The 13,227-nt window shown below is 39.4% G+C and overlaps 1 protein-coding gene across 1 annotated transcript in view; it reads right to left on the bottom strand.

Annotated features, from left to right (window-relative positions):
• ARHGAP15 (Rho GTPase activating protein 15) overlaps positions 1–13,227 on the bottom strand; it is a 619,281-nt gene that overhangs the window by 226,784 nt on the left and 379,270 nt on the right. Inside the window, exon 10 of the mRNA XM_024569724.3 lies at positions 4,553–4,651. Within this exon, the coding sequence (XP_024425492.2) occupies positions 4,553–4,651 (99 nt within the window). The remainder of the gene's footprint in view (positions 1–4,552; positions 4,652–13,227) is intronic.

The raw sequence follows: 13,227 nt of genomic DNA, 5'->3' as shown, positions 1-13,227 counted from the left end.
GTGACTCCTTACATCACATTGCCACAATGTGTCAAGAAAAAATAACCTGGGAAATAAGGCCAAACTAATCTTCTCCTGGTCTTAACAGGAGGCAAAAAGCCAGACAAGTATATGTTTATTACTTAGCCTTTCTTATGTCACTTATTTTTAAAATAAAAATTATACATATATATATGGTGAATAACATGATGATTTGATATGATTACTATAGTCAAGGTAGTTAACATATCATTTCTTCACCCAGCTACTATTCGTGTGTGTGTGTGTGTGTGTGTGTGTGTGTGTGTGTGATGAGAAAATCTGAAATTTACTCCCTTGGCAAATTTCCACCATTCAACACAGTACTAACTGTGGTCCTCATGTCTGTACATTAGGTCTCTAGGCCTGTCCACCCCACATAACCACAACTTTATGCCCTTTGAACAACATCTCTCCCCACTTCCCTCACATCAGTTAAGTCATTTGAAAGCAAACTTCTCCTAAAATAAAAATATATAATTGTAGTGGTTATTCCTTCTTCTTGTATCTGTTCTTGTCTTTCATAGCAGTTATCAGAGTTTGTGCTTTGTGTGTGTGTCCTTTCGTTTACCGTGCATTTTCTTCATATTCCCAGCTGGTAGTGTAGAGCAGTGATTTTCAGTCGGTGTGCCACAAGAATTTTTAAAACATGCAGTACCTAACTATTTTGTCAGGGGCACTAACCTCTTTTCCCTTAGGTTGTCAAATTAAAAAAAAAAGAAAAGAAAACAGCCAACAGAACAATAGTCATTTGGTGTGAATGAGTCAAAATTATACCTATTTTTTGTCAGATTGGCAAAAAATAATAGTTTTTAATGTGCCACAGACTTTTTGTAATTAGTGTATGTATGCCATGAGATGAAAGGTTAAAAGTCACTGGTATAGAGAATGGCACATAGAAGATACTAAATAGCTACTTGCAGTAACGCAACAGACACTTCGTGCCTGTTACTTCATTCAACCAATCTTTGTTGAGTGCTTACAATGTGTCACGTATTATGTATGGATGGCTTTTTCCAAATGATGGAATCTCTCAGAGTCATCAGTCAGTTACATGGTTTGATAAAAAGAACTGTGGATTAAGGCCCTAATACTAATTACACCAGTTTAGACTATCTACTTCGTTTTCTTTACATATCCTAGTCTCTTGTCTCTAAGAGAGACAAAAGACCCAGTTTTTAAGTAAGCTATCTCTGTACCCTTTTGAAGCCATCCTAAACTACACACAGTATTTATGAAACAGTGAAGAATGGACATCTCAGTGTTTAGATTACACGCCATCTGTATGTCACAATGCCTCCCACTGCATGCTTGTTCCCCCAGACCTCAAAAAAAGGGCGGGTCAGATGGTCTCTTGCTTTTGGTCAGTTTACCACATGTATTGAGTATTAGCTGAAAAATAATTTGATGTTTTCACAGAAAATTCTTTGGAAGAAGGAACATACATTGAATTTTTCATTGGCCACTTACGATATCTCATATACATGGTCTGAAACTAGAAAGGCAAGACAAGAGAGAATGAGCCACTTGGAGGAGCTTTGAAGACTAACACGCTCCTTGACGGTTTGCCCTCCAAGTTTTGCGTGTATTTTCTGGGCTGAGCAGGCAGTGTCAGAAACCACAAAAGTGATTCTAATCCAGTTATAATAGTTGGTAAGAAGAAAATGCTCTGGTGAGTCAGAGGAATGAAGAAAACAAAATCAAGATAAGGAAACATACTAAACGAGTTATTCGCTAAATTGGTTTACATTTGGCTCACTAAAAGATTTTCTTATAGGCATGTCCAAGAGATGCAAAGTTTAAAATGTAACTAATAGCACCTTACCAGGAATGCGTCTTGTGCCAAGCACAGGGCAGAGTTTCCCTGCGGAGACGACAGAAGCATGAGCAGTTTGCTTCTGCCACGCGCAAGTAACTAACTGAATGAAAGAATTAGTGAAAGGCTGGATGGACGGATGAATGGATGAATTAATGAATAAATGGTGAGATCTGCTTTCTGGACATTGTTTCTTTTGAAATAAAGCATGGAAAGAGCACTACAAAAAACCACAGCTCCAGTTTATAGATTTTTTTAAGGCAAGGAAATAATCTTAAGGAAAAAAGAGAGAAAGGAAACAAGTTTTTTGTTTTTTTTATAACAGCCGATGCACTGCTGTAGTGAATATTGAGGCCATTTCCCTAAGACTGTGAGAGTAAACACACAGTTTTCATTAAATGTGCCTTTCCCATAACTGGTCCATAAACATTTCCCGTGACTCTGCAGTTGAGTATGTTGGCTGCAAGAGGATCTGGCCATTAGAAAGAGGGCTCCAGATATGCAGAGTCCCAGCCGTGCCGAGAGACTTGGCACCTCTCTGTGCTACTTCCTAATACCAACCCCAGCATAAAATGTCATCAGAAGCCTGCATAAACATTGGACTTAGATTCACATAAATTATTTCTGTCCTAAGGTGCTTTATGCCAGAATTTAGTAAAAACAGCACTTTGAGTAAATAGAATTGGCGTATAAATGTAAGAATATTAATCCAACAAAATGATCATAGGAAAATATAATCAAAAGTACACACTTGTAAATCTTGCAATAATGTGAGAGGTTTATCTTGTGCTTCTGAGTTTTTATCGAACATTTCCAAAGAGTTCCTTTAAGCTGACGCTGCCAAAGTGCTTTGAATGATCAGTTTCTTTGTGGAATGGTGCTCTTTGAGTTTCAATAAAATGCTCAGAAATTATTTTAATAATCATGTATGATTAGTGCTTGTTTAGTACTGTATCTACAAATTCATTTTAAGAGTAAACACCAGGACAATGAAATATAATGCCAGATATTGTTGCTCCTGTCAGCAAAAACATTGTCTTATTTTATTAAAAACTCCCACAAAATGCCACGAACAAAGGATGCAGTTTCTATTTAGAGACATTTTCTCCTGTACGGTATTATGCTATCTGCATACCAGAAGGCTTCATGTAGCAGAATTTTCATCTTGCCTGGGGTATGTACATGCATAGAGAGGTACAGAGTCTTTTTTCATATGTGCACACATCTCATTATGTACAGCTTCCCCCAAAGTCCTATTTGGATTTTTTGCTCTATTATAACCGAGCTCACACCGTCCATACTATTTATAAGTGAATGAAGATTTCTTAAAAATGATAATTCAGCTATTGACAATAATAACATGATAACATTTTCGGTGATCCATTTTGGCTTTAAGTACGTATTAAATACTATTTATTCCTCAAATATGTACTTATAAAATTAAATGAGATTGCAACATGCAATAAAAAGACATTTCTCTCTCAACTCGAATTGACTCCATTCCTCACAGACATCTCTCCTTGTGTGCATTCTGCTTTTACTGTTTTCTACGCTCGCTCTGAACTCTCTGCTCTTGTCTCTGATGAGTTGATATGTGTTCCCCCAAAGCCACTCCCTTTATCCACTTTCCCTGCCCACTCATCCCCTTCTTGTTATTCTCCATTCCCTACTGATATGGGAATAATAGGGTCCCAAGGCTATCCTTACAGTATAATTAAAGTATGAATTTCCAGGAGTTGGAAATTGCAGACCATTTTTATTATGCTTCTATAATAAAGCCAGGTAACACTGAGAGAATTAAAATAGCTTTGCCCTAGCAGATAACTTGGTAAAGATTTTTTCTCCTTGCTTCTATTGTTTTAAGAGATTGGGAGCTGAAAATGGGAATAGATTCACCAATTCTTTTTCTGAAAACACCTCTGTCTTTTACATGATATATATCCCCCTAGATCCTGGGAATATGTTGTAAACTTGTAACAGATGGTGATGAAGCTTCATATTTTTATATAATACATTTTTTTAAGATTCTTCATCTACGGTATGTATCTTCCAGGGAAAATGACCTTGAATGAATGAAGTCATAATCTGAAGGAAAAACACCTCTCAGACGGACTAGCATAGAAATGATGAGTCAATTGGGTTTTGTTTTGTTCCCCTCAGTAAGATGAGATAATTTCAGATGAAAAACTGAATGGTGAAATAGAAGGATCAAAGTTCATCTTAACATCGGAGGTGCAACTGTTAATTGTTCCAGGAAAACCAGCTAGCCGTATTCTGATGGAACAGAAACCCGTGGAAGATGGAATATTACTGTTTGCAAGTAGAAATGCTATTTGCTTCACTTGGGTAATGCTGGGGGCTTACCAAAAATTGTTCTGGCACATCCACCAGCATGAATGTTAGGAGGGTTCTCACACTCTGAGTGCTGATATTTTATGAATGTTTTATCACTGGCTTGAAAACAAGAAGTTTGCAATTGAATCAACAACATGTCAGACAGACAAAATATAAAAAAAAAGAACATTAGTGGGAATTACTGATGTCCCTATTGTAAAAACAAACTGAAGTTAATAAGAAACTTGATCCTCTTAACCGATTAACAAAAGTCAGGTTTTAATTGCATGGCTTCCCAGACAAATCAAGTGGTGCTGCGCACTGAGCACTGGCGGAGTGGAGGGCAGCGTGAGGGGAGAAACTGCTGCGTGTTCAGTTACCCACCTCTTTTTTCGACAGCTTCAATGCATTGCTTTACGAACCGCGGAACTGTGGAATTTTCACGTTCACACACTGTGTGCAGATGAGAGCCAAAAATTTGATCTGCAAAAGAAACAAAGATGAGCTTCATTAAAATCCAAGCTTGCGTTGTTCTTTAATTTGATTTTGTTTCCATATCCACTGTGTGATGAAACCTGCATCTTGCATAGGAATCAATTTTTTGCTTTAATTCCAACGTGTCTACTGCACACATACAAAGACCGTAACTATTTCCTTCGTGGAACAGGACCCCAGCCTGCGAGAAAGAAAACTAACATTCTGCCATCGATTAAGCAGGGCTGACTGAGTACATTACCGTCTCTCTGGGCTGAACTTTGCTGTCTACAAAATAAGGACAAGGAATTAGGTAAACTTCTACAAAATAATCTTAATGAATATATATCTTGAGTGTTTTAAAAAAATGTTCAATGATCACCAAAATTACCATTTTTGTCCGTATGTTTAGAAGAGTCACTCTGTGGCTCGATGATGATTGACACGGCAACATCCAGGAGACTTAACTTTGAAGTGAGTCTCTTAGCTTTTCTCCTGCCTCAGATGCCCTTCCTCTTCTCTAATCTAAGCATCCCGTTTCCTGTAGGGCTCGACTCAGAGAGCAGTTTCTCTCCACAAACTCAGTCCTTCCCCTCTCCGCTTTGTGCCTCCAGTAGCATCGGTTTTTCTGAAAATTAGTTCCTCAGGATATTAATAGGTGATGTGGGGAAAAGTACTGTGATCAAAATGGTTTGGCAACATTGGGTTTAACAAAACTAAACAGGTTTCTTTTATGCATGTTTATTTTACAGCTTGTGATGTGCCTGTGTGCCCTGGGAATCTCCACGAGGGGCTAGAGGACGCATCGTTTCTCACACTTACTTGAATAAGATCCTTTTATTTCAAAGGGCATCACTCTAGACTAATGTTTCTGAGAACATTCTAGGTGAAATCTTCTCCTAGCCCTCTCATTTAGAACATGATTTATGCTACCTTGCATTACGTATTTATATTTGTAATGAGTGATATGTATTTTCTCAAAGTAGATTCCGAGTGCCTGTGTCATCTCTGTGTTGTTGTGGTCATCAGTGCTTTGCAAAGAATCTGGCCCACCAGTTCCACCCCCAGAGGTTTAAATTTGTGGTGAAGTATACACAACATGGAATTTACCATGTCACCGTTTTCACATGTATAGTTCAGTGGCAGTAAGTATATGATATTGTTGTGCAACGAAGACCACAAATCCATTTCCAAAACTTGTATAAAGAGCATAAATGTTTATTCCTGATAATGAAACAGATATTTAGCAGTTTCGAAGGCTTCCCATCTTGCTCGGAATGAAATCCAATTTTCTATCACCACTTCCAAGGCAGCACAAGAGCAGACCTTCCACCAATTAATTGATTTCATTTGCTTTCTTTCTTCCGTCTCCCCGTCACTTGCCTGAAGCTTCTCTCTCCACTTTGCTGATCCTTGTCCACACTTCTGTCTCTGAACTTTGCGCGGACTTCCTCTGCAGGGAACTCCATTGCTCTAGGCCTCTGATCAGACATCACCTTCTGATTGTAGCCTTTCCTACCTACCTTTCTTAAAAAAATGGCCACCACTGCCAACATAAACTTTACATGTCACTTCCCTGCCTTACTTTTGTGAGAGCACTTCTCTCCACCTGGCATATTAGACTGAAGTGTTTACTGGTTGGTTGCTTCCCTTGCTTAGAATTCAAATTCAGGAGAGTCAGACTGTACTTATTTCTCTCACTACTGGATCCCCAGGAACTCAACAATGGTTGGCATATATTAGAAGTTCAATAAACATTTATTGAACAATTGACTGCAAGCCATCATCTGAATTGTCAGTGGAGGTTTTCAATGAATTTAAAAGTTGCTTGTAGCAGAACTGAGGAGATAATATATAGTGCCGCACAATAGAAAGCTACATAATTTGTTATTACAAAAGGATCGTCATAGTGGAGTGTGACGGGACTGCAGGGACGTCATGGTTTTCATCCGTTTCTTAGAAAAATGGGAGATTTGAGTTTGGGACAATCCAGCAGAGAGGGGGACAATTAAGGCTAAAGCGCTGATAATAATGCGCTATAATATGGAAATGTGCACTTTCATTCAGGAGACAAATAGAAGATAAGCTCAAAATACCTCAACAAGGGTAGACAGTAGAAAATAGTCATGGGTATTTGCTTTGAATACTTGGTTAAGTATCAGAGAGATATTCAAAGTAGTGAGCTACCACTATAAGAAAGAATGACATAAAGTATTTAAAAAAAATAACCCAGAACTTCAGACAGAATAATTTACCCTGGTTAGATTTACAGTCAGAAAGAATTGTTATAAAGTATAAAACCCTTTAATGAAAATAATAATTCAAATCAATTTCACAAATGTTTATTACCTTCTATCTTTATAGCAATGAGGTAGGTATATTAGATTGTAAAAAATAATCAAGAAGTTCATAATCTTGGAAGAGCTAATATAAGTCAAATAATGCTCAAAACACAATATAAGAGGTGTCAGAAAAGATAATAAATGCTAAGAAAGGTGTCCTATAGCACAGGTCCTTTTGTGACAAAAATATGGATTGTGTGTGGTGAGGAGTGGGAGACATTCGTGAGGTTAAGAGTCACTGACAAAAACTAGATTCCTGTAAAAAGTGCATATTAAAATTTGGAGAAATTTCCTTTTATTAGGTAGATACAGAAAGACATGAAAGCATTCTAGGGCATTAACTCTTTGGTTTATTTAATTATTTGCAAAAGAAACCCTGAGTGCCTGCCGTGTGCCAGGAGCTAAGACAGGTATTGGTAATGTAACAACTGAGACCCATTACCTCTGCTCTCAAAGTTTCTTGTCTAGTAGGGCAGGATGTAAACAAACTGGTAGAAACACTTCATCATGAAAACTCCTCTAACTGGGGAAGCACAGATGCCAAGGGAGGATGTGGCGGGGCAATGGACCAGCCTTGAGTGTCCATGGAAGACTCCCAGAGAGGAGCCGGATCCTTAAGAGTTAGGAAGACTTAAATTGGAGAGTCAAGAGAGGGGCCAAAGGGCACTTGGGGAAGAAGGGGGAGGGGAAAACAAACACATTGGTGATGGGAAGAACAATAGGATGAATGTACTGTGCTGAGGGGAACGTTCACTCTTTCTTGTGCAGAGAAATTTTGATGTATTAAGCTTTAAAAGGTGATAAACACTGTGTTATGAAAGATCTTAAACACTAAGTGAGGTAGGTTAAATTATTTGAGAGTTGGCAGATACCATTGATTTCTTAAACACATGCTCCTCTCTCCCAACTTCTTGCTCATGTTTAGAGTCCACTCATAAGACAGAACCCGGACGTGTTCTCCAATGACTTCTGCTTCTCTTGCAACTTTGGGCGATTAGATGGTTTAGGTCAGTGAAACATCAGAGGAAGTGACTTGGGGAGCTACAAGAGAAGACTCTTTGATAAAAGGAGAGGGGTGTATGAAGACACACTTTCTTTTTTTTCTTCTGCTATGAACATCACTGTGAAATCATGTGATGTTGGAGCTACCTGAGCCACCTTGTCTCTGTGAGGCAACAGGGGTGTGAACAAAAGATAGCATGATACAAAAGACCTAAAGCCACAAAAATCCTGAAGCTTCAGTGACACTGTTGAACTTTCGATCCAATCCTAAAACACTTTCTCTAGACTTGTTGTTCTATGGGATAATATAAGTCATTTTTAACAGGGTATTCTATCACCTGCAACAAAGAGGTTCATAATCCAACCTGGAGCCCGAATCATGTGGCAGGTCATATATGAGGAGATTAGAGGCTATTGTGATTGCCTAGGAAAGATGTGGAGACCAGAATCAGGAGACAGAGGTATGGTAAATTTAATCAGTGTTTACAATTCTCATGTTCTCTGAATTACATTTATACATTGAAACCCTTTGCCATGTGACTGTGGTAAAACTCACTAGAGTGGGTAACATTTTGTTTCCCCCACTCCTTTGATGTTAGTCTTAGCCCTGTGTCTTTCTTTGAACAATGTAGTGTGAGTAGAAATGACAATGTGTCAGTTCCCAATTGAGGCCTTTGGACATAATACAGATGTTCTGCTTTCCTGCTTACTTCTCTGCTGTGGCTGAGACAAGAGCTTCCCTGGCTAGCTACTGCCCTTCAGTCTCGGCTCTAGAATAAATATGTACGGCACAGAACAGAAGCCAACCATCAATGATGAGGCCAAACCAGGCAGACCTGAAGGTCAGAGCAGGGCTGTCCAGTCTAAACTGTCTGACCCACAGATACATGGGAAAGGTGCTTTTTGCTGTATGCCACTGAGGTTTTGTGTTCACTCATTATGCAGCAACAGCTAACTGACAAAAAATGGCAACAGGTGATTTTTGATGATCTGAGCAATGTTGTGAGGATAAAAACAGAGTTGATAGAATATGGAAACTGACACTGGAAAGCAAATAGAGAGAAAATGATTCTAAACTTGCTAAGAATGTAGAATTATGCATCACTTTAGATTCAACTATAAGGAAGAGCCTCAAGGGAAGTTGCTCTCCCCTTAAAATTTAAACTCATTATGCCTCGCCTAATATTACGGCACTTCTTATTCTGTATTCTCTCCAGATCAATTCAGTTCTATGGAATTCAAGTCAGTGAATATTTCTTGAGCACCTACCACACGCTGGGAGTTGTGAAGGAAGGAAAGAGCCATTCATTCATTAACTATCTATTACATGCCCACTATGAGCCAGCCACTGTGCTCCAGCCCGAAAATGCAGTGATGCAGGAAGCATGATCTCCAACAGTCTAGGGGGGAGAATAACTCTCACAACACTTATAAGGTGATTAGTGTTATTGCAAGGGTGTGTGAGAATGATGCAGATTTACTGTGCCCTTACACTAAGCCAGGCAAAGTTCAAAGTACTTCATATATAACTTAGTTAATCCTTATACCAATTCTGAAGCATAAAGACATTGAGTCTTTTGTCTACAGCTACAAAGCATCAGTCTCTATGAATATATGTATATTCTCTACCTACTTACCTATCTAGATCTATATCTATATCATCTATATCTGTATCATCTCTATATACCTATATATCTATAGCTATATCTATATCTATATGGTGAGAGAGAGGGCCCCAAACTAAGGCCACGGAGAAAAGAGGTGACTCATGGGATTTGTTTGAAGGAGATGAAGATGCAGAAACCTAAGGTTCGGAGAACAAGGACATTGATATTTAGCAATTAACACCAGCATTTTAGATGCAGCAGGTTGGTGATGGGAGATAAAGGTGAAAAGTTCTCATTGGATTTTGGCAATATTCAAAGGCTGTGATAGCCCTAAAGAAAATGGCTTTAGTCAACAGAAGAAAAAAGCAAACAGAATATAACCAGAGACATTGAAGTTAAGAATAATCTAACAATAGCCAGGGGGGAGTGGGGAGAGGACAGAGAGGAGAGGGGATTACAGGAGCTACTGTAAAAGACACATGGACAAAATCAAGGGGGAGGGTGGAGGTGGGGGAGGGAGGGGGGTTCAGCTGGGGAGGGGTGGAGTGATGGGGAGAAAAGGCATACAACTGTAATTGAATACCAATAAAAATTAAAAAAATAAAATAAGAAAAAAGAAAATGGCTTTAGTAGAAGAGTGAAACTAAAAAGCAGATGTCTATGGTCAAAATTTGAAAAGAAGGTAAGGATGCAGAGATAGCAAAGACTCCTTTAAGAAATTTTGTAGTGTAAATTAATTATACAGAATGACTGGACTTGGGGAAGGATTTTGACTTGGGATGAAGAGCAGAGAATTCAATTACAAGGTAGTTTTGACTGCCCTGGTGCTCTGCGGGGTGAGGTGCAACACTGCCGGCTATTTTCTGTTGCTCTAATGGGGGAGGTGCATTACTGCCACTTACTGGGGGGTCCAGGCAAGTGCAGGCAATCCCTCGCAGGGAAAAACTATCCCTTCGGTCTTGCTAATAGCACTCTGGTGAGAAAGGAGCCTAGATTTATTGAACTTCATTAGACAGAAGGGAGATGTTTACTTTCGCTAGTTACCAGACAGCCAAAATTTTTCTTCTCACTCTTGACTCTCTTTAACCTGGCTACATTCACCCAAGAAGATATGGCTCTGGCGTCTAAGGACTTAGCTCTCCAGCTGGGTTGTCGTGTGGCCCAAGCTGGGCCAGCGCATGTCTCCATACCAAAAAGATTGAGAATTGGTATACTGCAGGCCGAGGTAGGTAGCGCCAGGGATTTGAATTGTAAGGCTGCCTACACTCAGACATCGGAGGCCAGGGGCTGCCATTTGGGGAGAGGACCTTGTGCAATGGGCAAGTGGGCAAAAGAACTAATCTGCAGAGAGAGGTGAATGAAACAGATACACCTCAACTCTGCACTTTCTGATGCCTAACTCCAGGCACCATATATCTTTGCTATGGGGTGCATTAGAAATTAGAGTAAATTTCTGTTTAGTGCAACCAAATAAACTTGACTAGAACACGCACAAAGCATTGTCTCTAATGTTTGAAGAGACAGGTTACAATCACAACGGAAAGGGCCAGGCTTTGCAAGAGAGCTCTGAGAGATCTGCTGTCATAGATGGCTCTGGTTAGAAAACTATGGTGGACGACTGTTGGTGTTTCTAGCCCCATAACTACTCTTCTATTCTCTGGTAAGAATACCTGATTTTCCTTTGGGGTTGACACCTGTCCCATTTTGCTGCTGTTTGTTTGGAGTAGTGCTGACTCCACTACCTCCAGCTCCAAGGATGAACATGTGTTTTGTCTCCCTGGCCACAGTAATTGGTTCAGACATGGTCCAGGTAGATCTGTCAAGTAAAACCTAGTGCTACTGGGAAAGAGGGACCCTCTTTCTACAGGTGTTGGTAAGCAATGAGGATGTGAGTTTGAGGTTCCATACATTATGCTGCCACTTGTTGGGAAGAAGTAATGGAAAAATTAAGGCAGCAGTGGAAAACAGAGCTGAGCACTAGAAGAAATAAAGATCTGATAGCATTTTGTGCCCCTAGATCCAGCCATACCTGAATATTTCCTTGCCCCTTGGACTTTTCAATTAAGTGGTCTAATAAATTCCATTCTTACTGTAGTTTGGACAAGCTTATGTCAGTTACAATGGAAAGAATCTTGCCTACAATATTAGCCTCCGACATAAAATGGTGAATTACATAACTTAGAGAGATGATAATGCACATGAAATGACTTTGCAAAGTAAAAAGTGCTACTCAAAGAAAGTAAGTCATAGAGATTTAGCTAAAATGTCATTGTCAAATTTAAGGGCTATTGTAGGATTGCCATCCATCCATAAATCTGATACAGCCCAGAGTCTGATAAGCTAAGAGGGACCATTAAATTATAGAAATGTGTTTTAACCACAGAACCTTCATCTCAAAATAGTGCAAGGGGAAGGGATAGGAGAGAGAAGATAGTCTGTTTTCTAGGCAAGCCCTCATGAACTAGCTTTTGCCCCCTAAACTTCCACGCCTGATATCCTGGCACAACACTAAGGCGTATTTCTGTGTTCTCCTTCCTTATGGTATTCCAAAAAGGGAGCAGTCCCAGAACCGTGAGCTCCCGACTCCCCACCTATATTCCCATCTGTGGGCTCACTGGTAGTCCTTTCTTCCTCTCTTAACAACTCTTTGTATTTAGCAAACACCTCTTGCTAGGGGTGCCAATATTTTTGGAATGCTCTTCAAATGCCTATGGCCTTGGCTAGTGTGATCGTTACAGCTCCGTTCTACTGCACTGCTCCAGCGCGTATACCAGAGTGACAGACAACACATTGGTTGGAGAAAATCCATTTTCTGCCATTTTTCATTGAAAGCATCTTTTGGTGAGAAAATAAATAGGCCTTCCACATGACTGCACTTATAAAGCATGTTGTTTACACAATGAATTAGAGTTTAACTAGGAAATGGTGGATTTTAATCTTTAAGCTTTCAAAGTTTTGACCGATTTTAGTTAGTTCATCAGCATAACCCAGGTTAAGTCTCCCAGATTACAAATTAGCTCCATTCTCCCTCATCTCTGCTATATATTTTTGACAAATTATGGAAAGAACACCCAGTAATGGGATCTTTGTCAGTTAGATTCCAAATGAATCAAAACTATGAGGAAAACTATTCAATAGAGGCAGTTAAATGTTCAAATAATGTGACGGTGTTATCATCATTTACCCAGGAGACAGTCTCCATATGCTTTTCAAAATGATGTTATTCTGCTTTCAGGACAGAGGGCCACTGCAGTTTCTCCAGCACAGTTTAAAAAGGAAAAACAAAGCGCCTAAAACCACAACCTGAGCTGCTCAGCCACACGCGCACAGACACATGCCGGGCAATTATTTTGGTCATGAGGTATACTTGTGAGGGTTTCTTTTTTGCTTCAATAGAACAAACAAACAAAGAACCCCACAAAAAACATAAAACAACTGTGGCCACCTTAAGCAAAGAAAAAATTAGTTGAATAATATTGTGAGATGGGGGTGGAAGGAACTCAAAGTAATTTATTAATTAGTCAAAGAAATTACTGGAGTCAGGGAAACAGTCCCGGAGATACTTAAAATCCCAGGGGCTTAGGAAATCCATAAAATAAGAAGCAAGGAGTACAGCAATGGTCTTGTCAGTCGG

The sequence above is a fragment of the Desmodus rotundus genome, chromosome 2, assembly GCF_022682495.2.
Source record: "Desmodus rotundus isolate HL8 chromosome 2, HLdesRot8A.1, whole genome shotgun sequence".
NCBI classification, from domain to species: Eukaryota; Metazoa; Chordata; class Mammalia; order Chiroptera; family Phyllostomidae; genus Desmodus; species Desmodus rotundus.
This window is presented reverse-complemented; position numbering and strand designations above follow the sequence as displayed.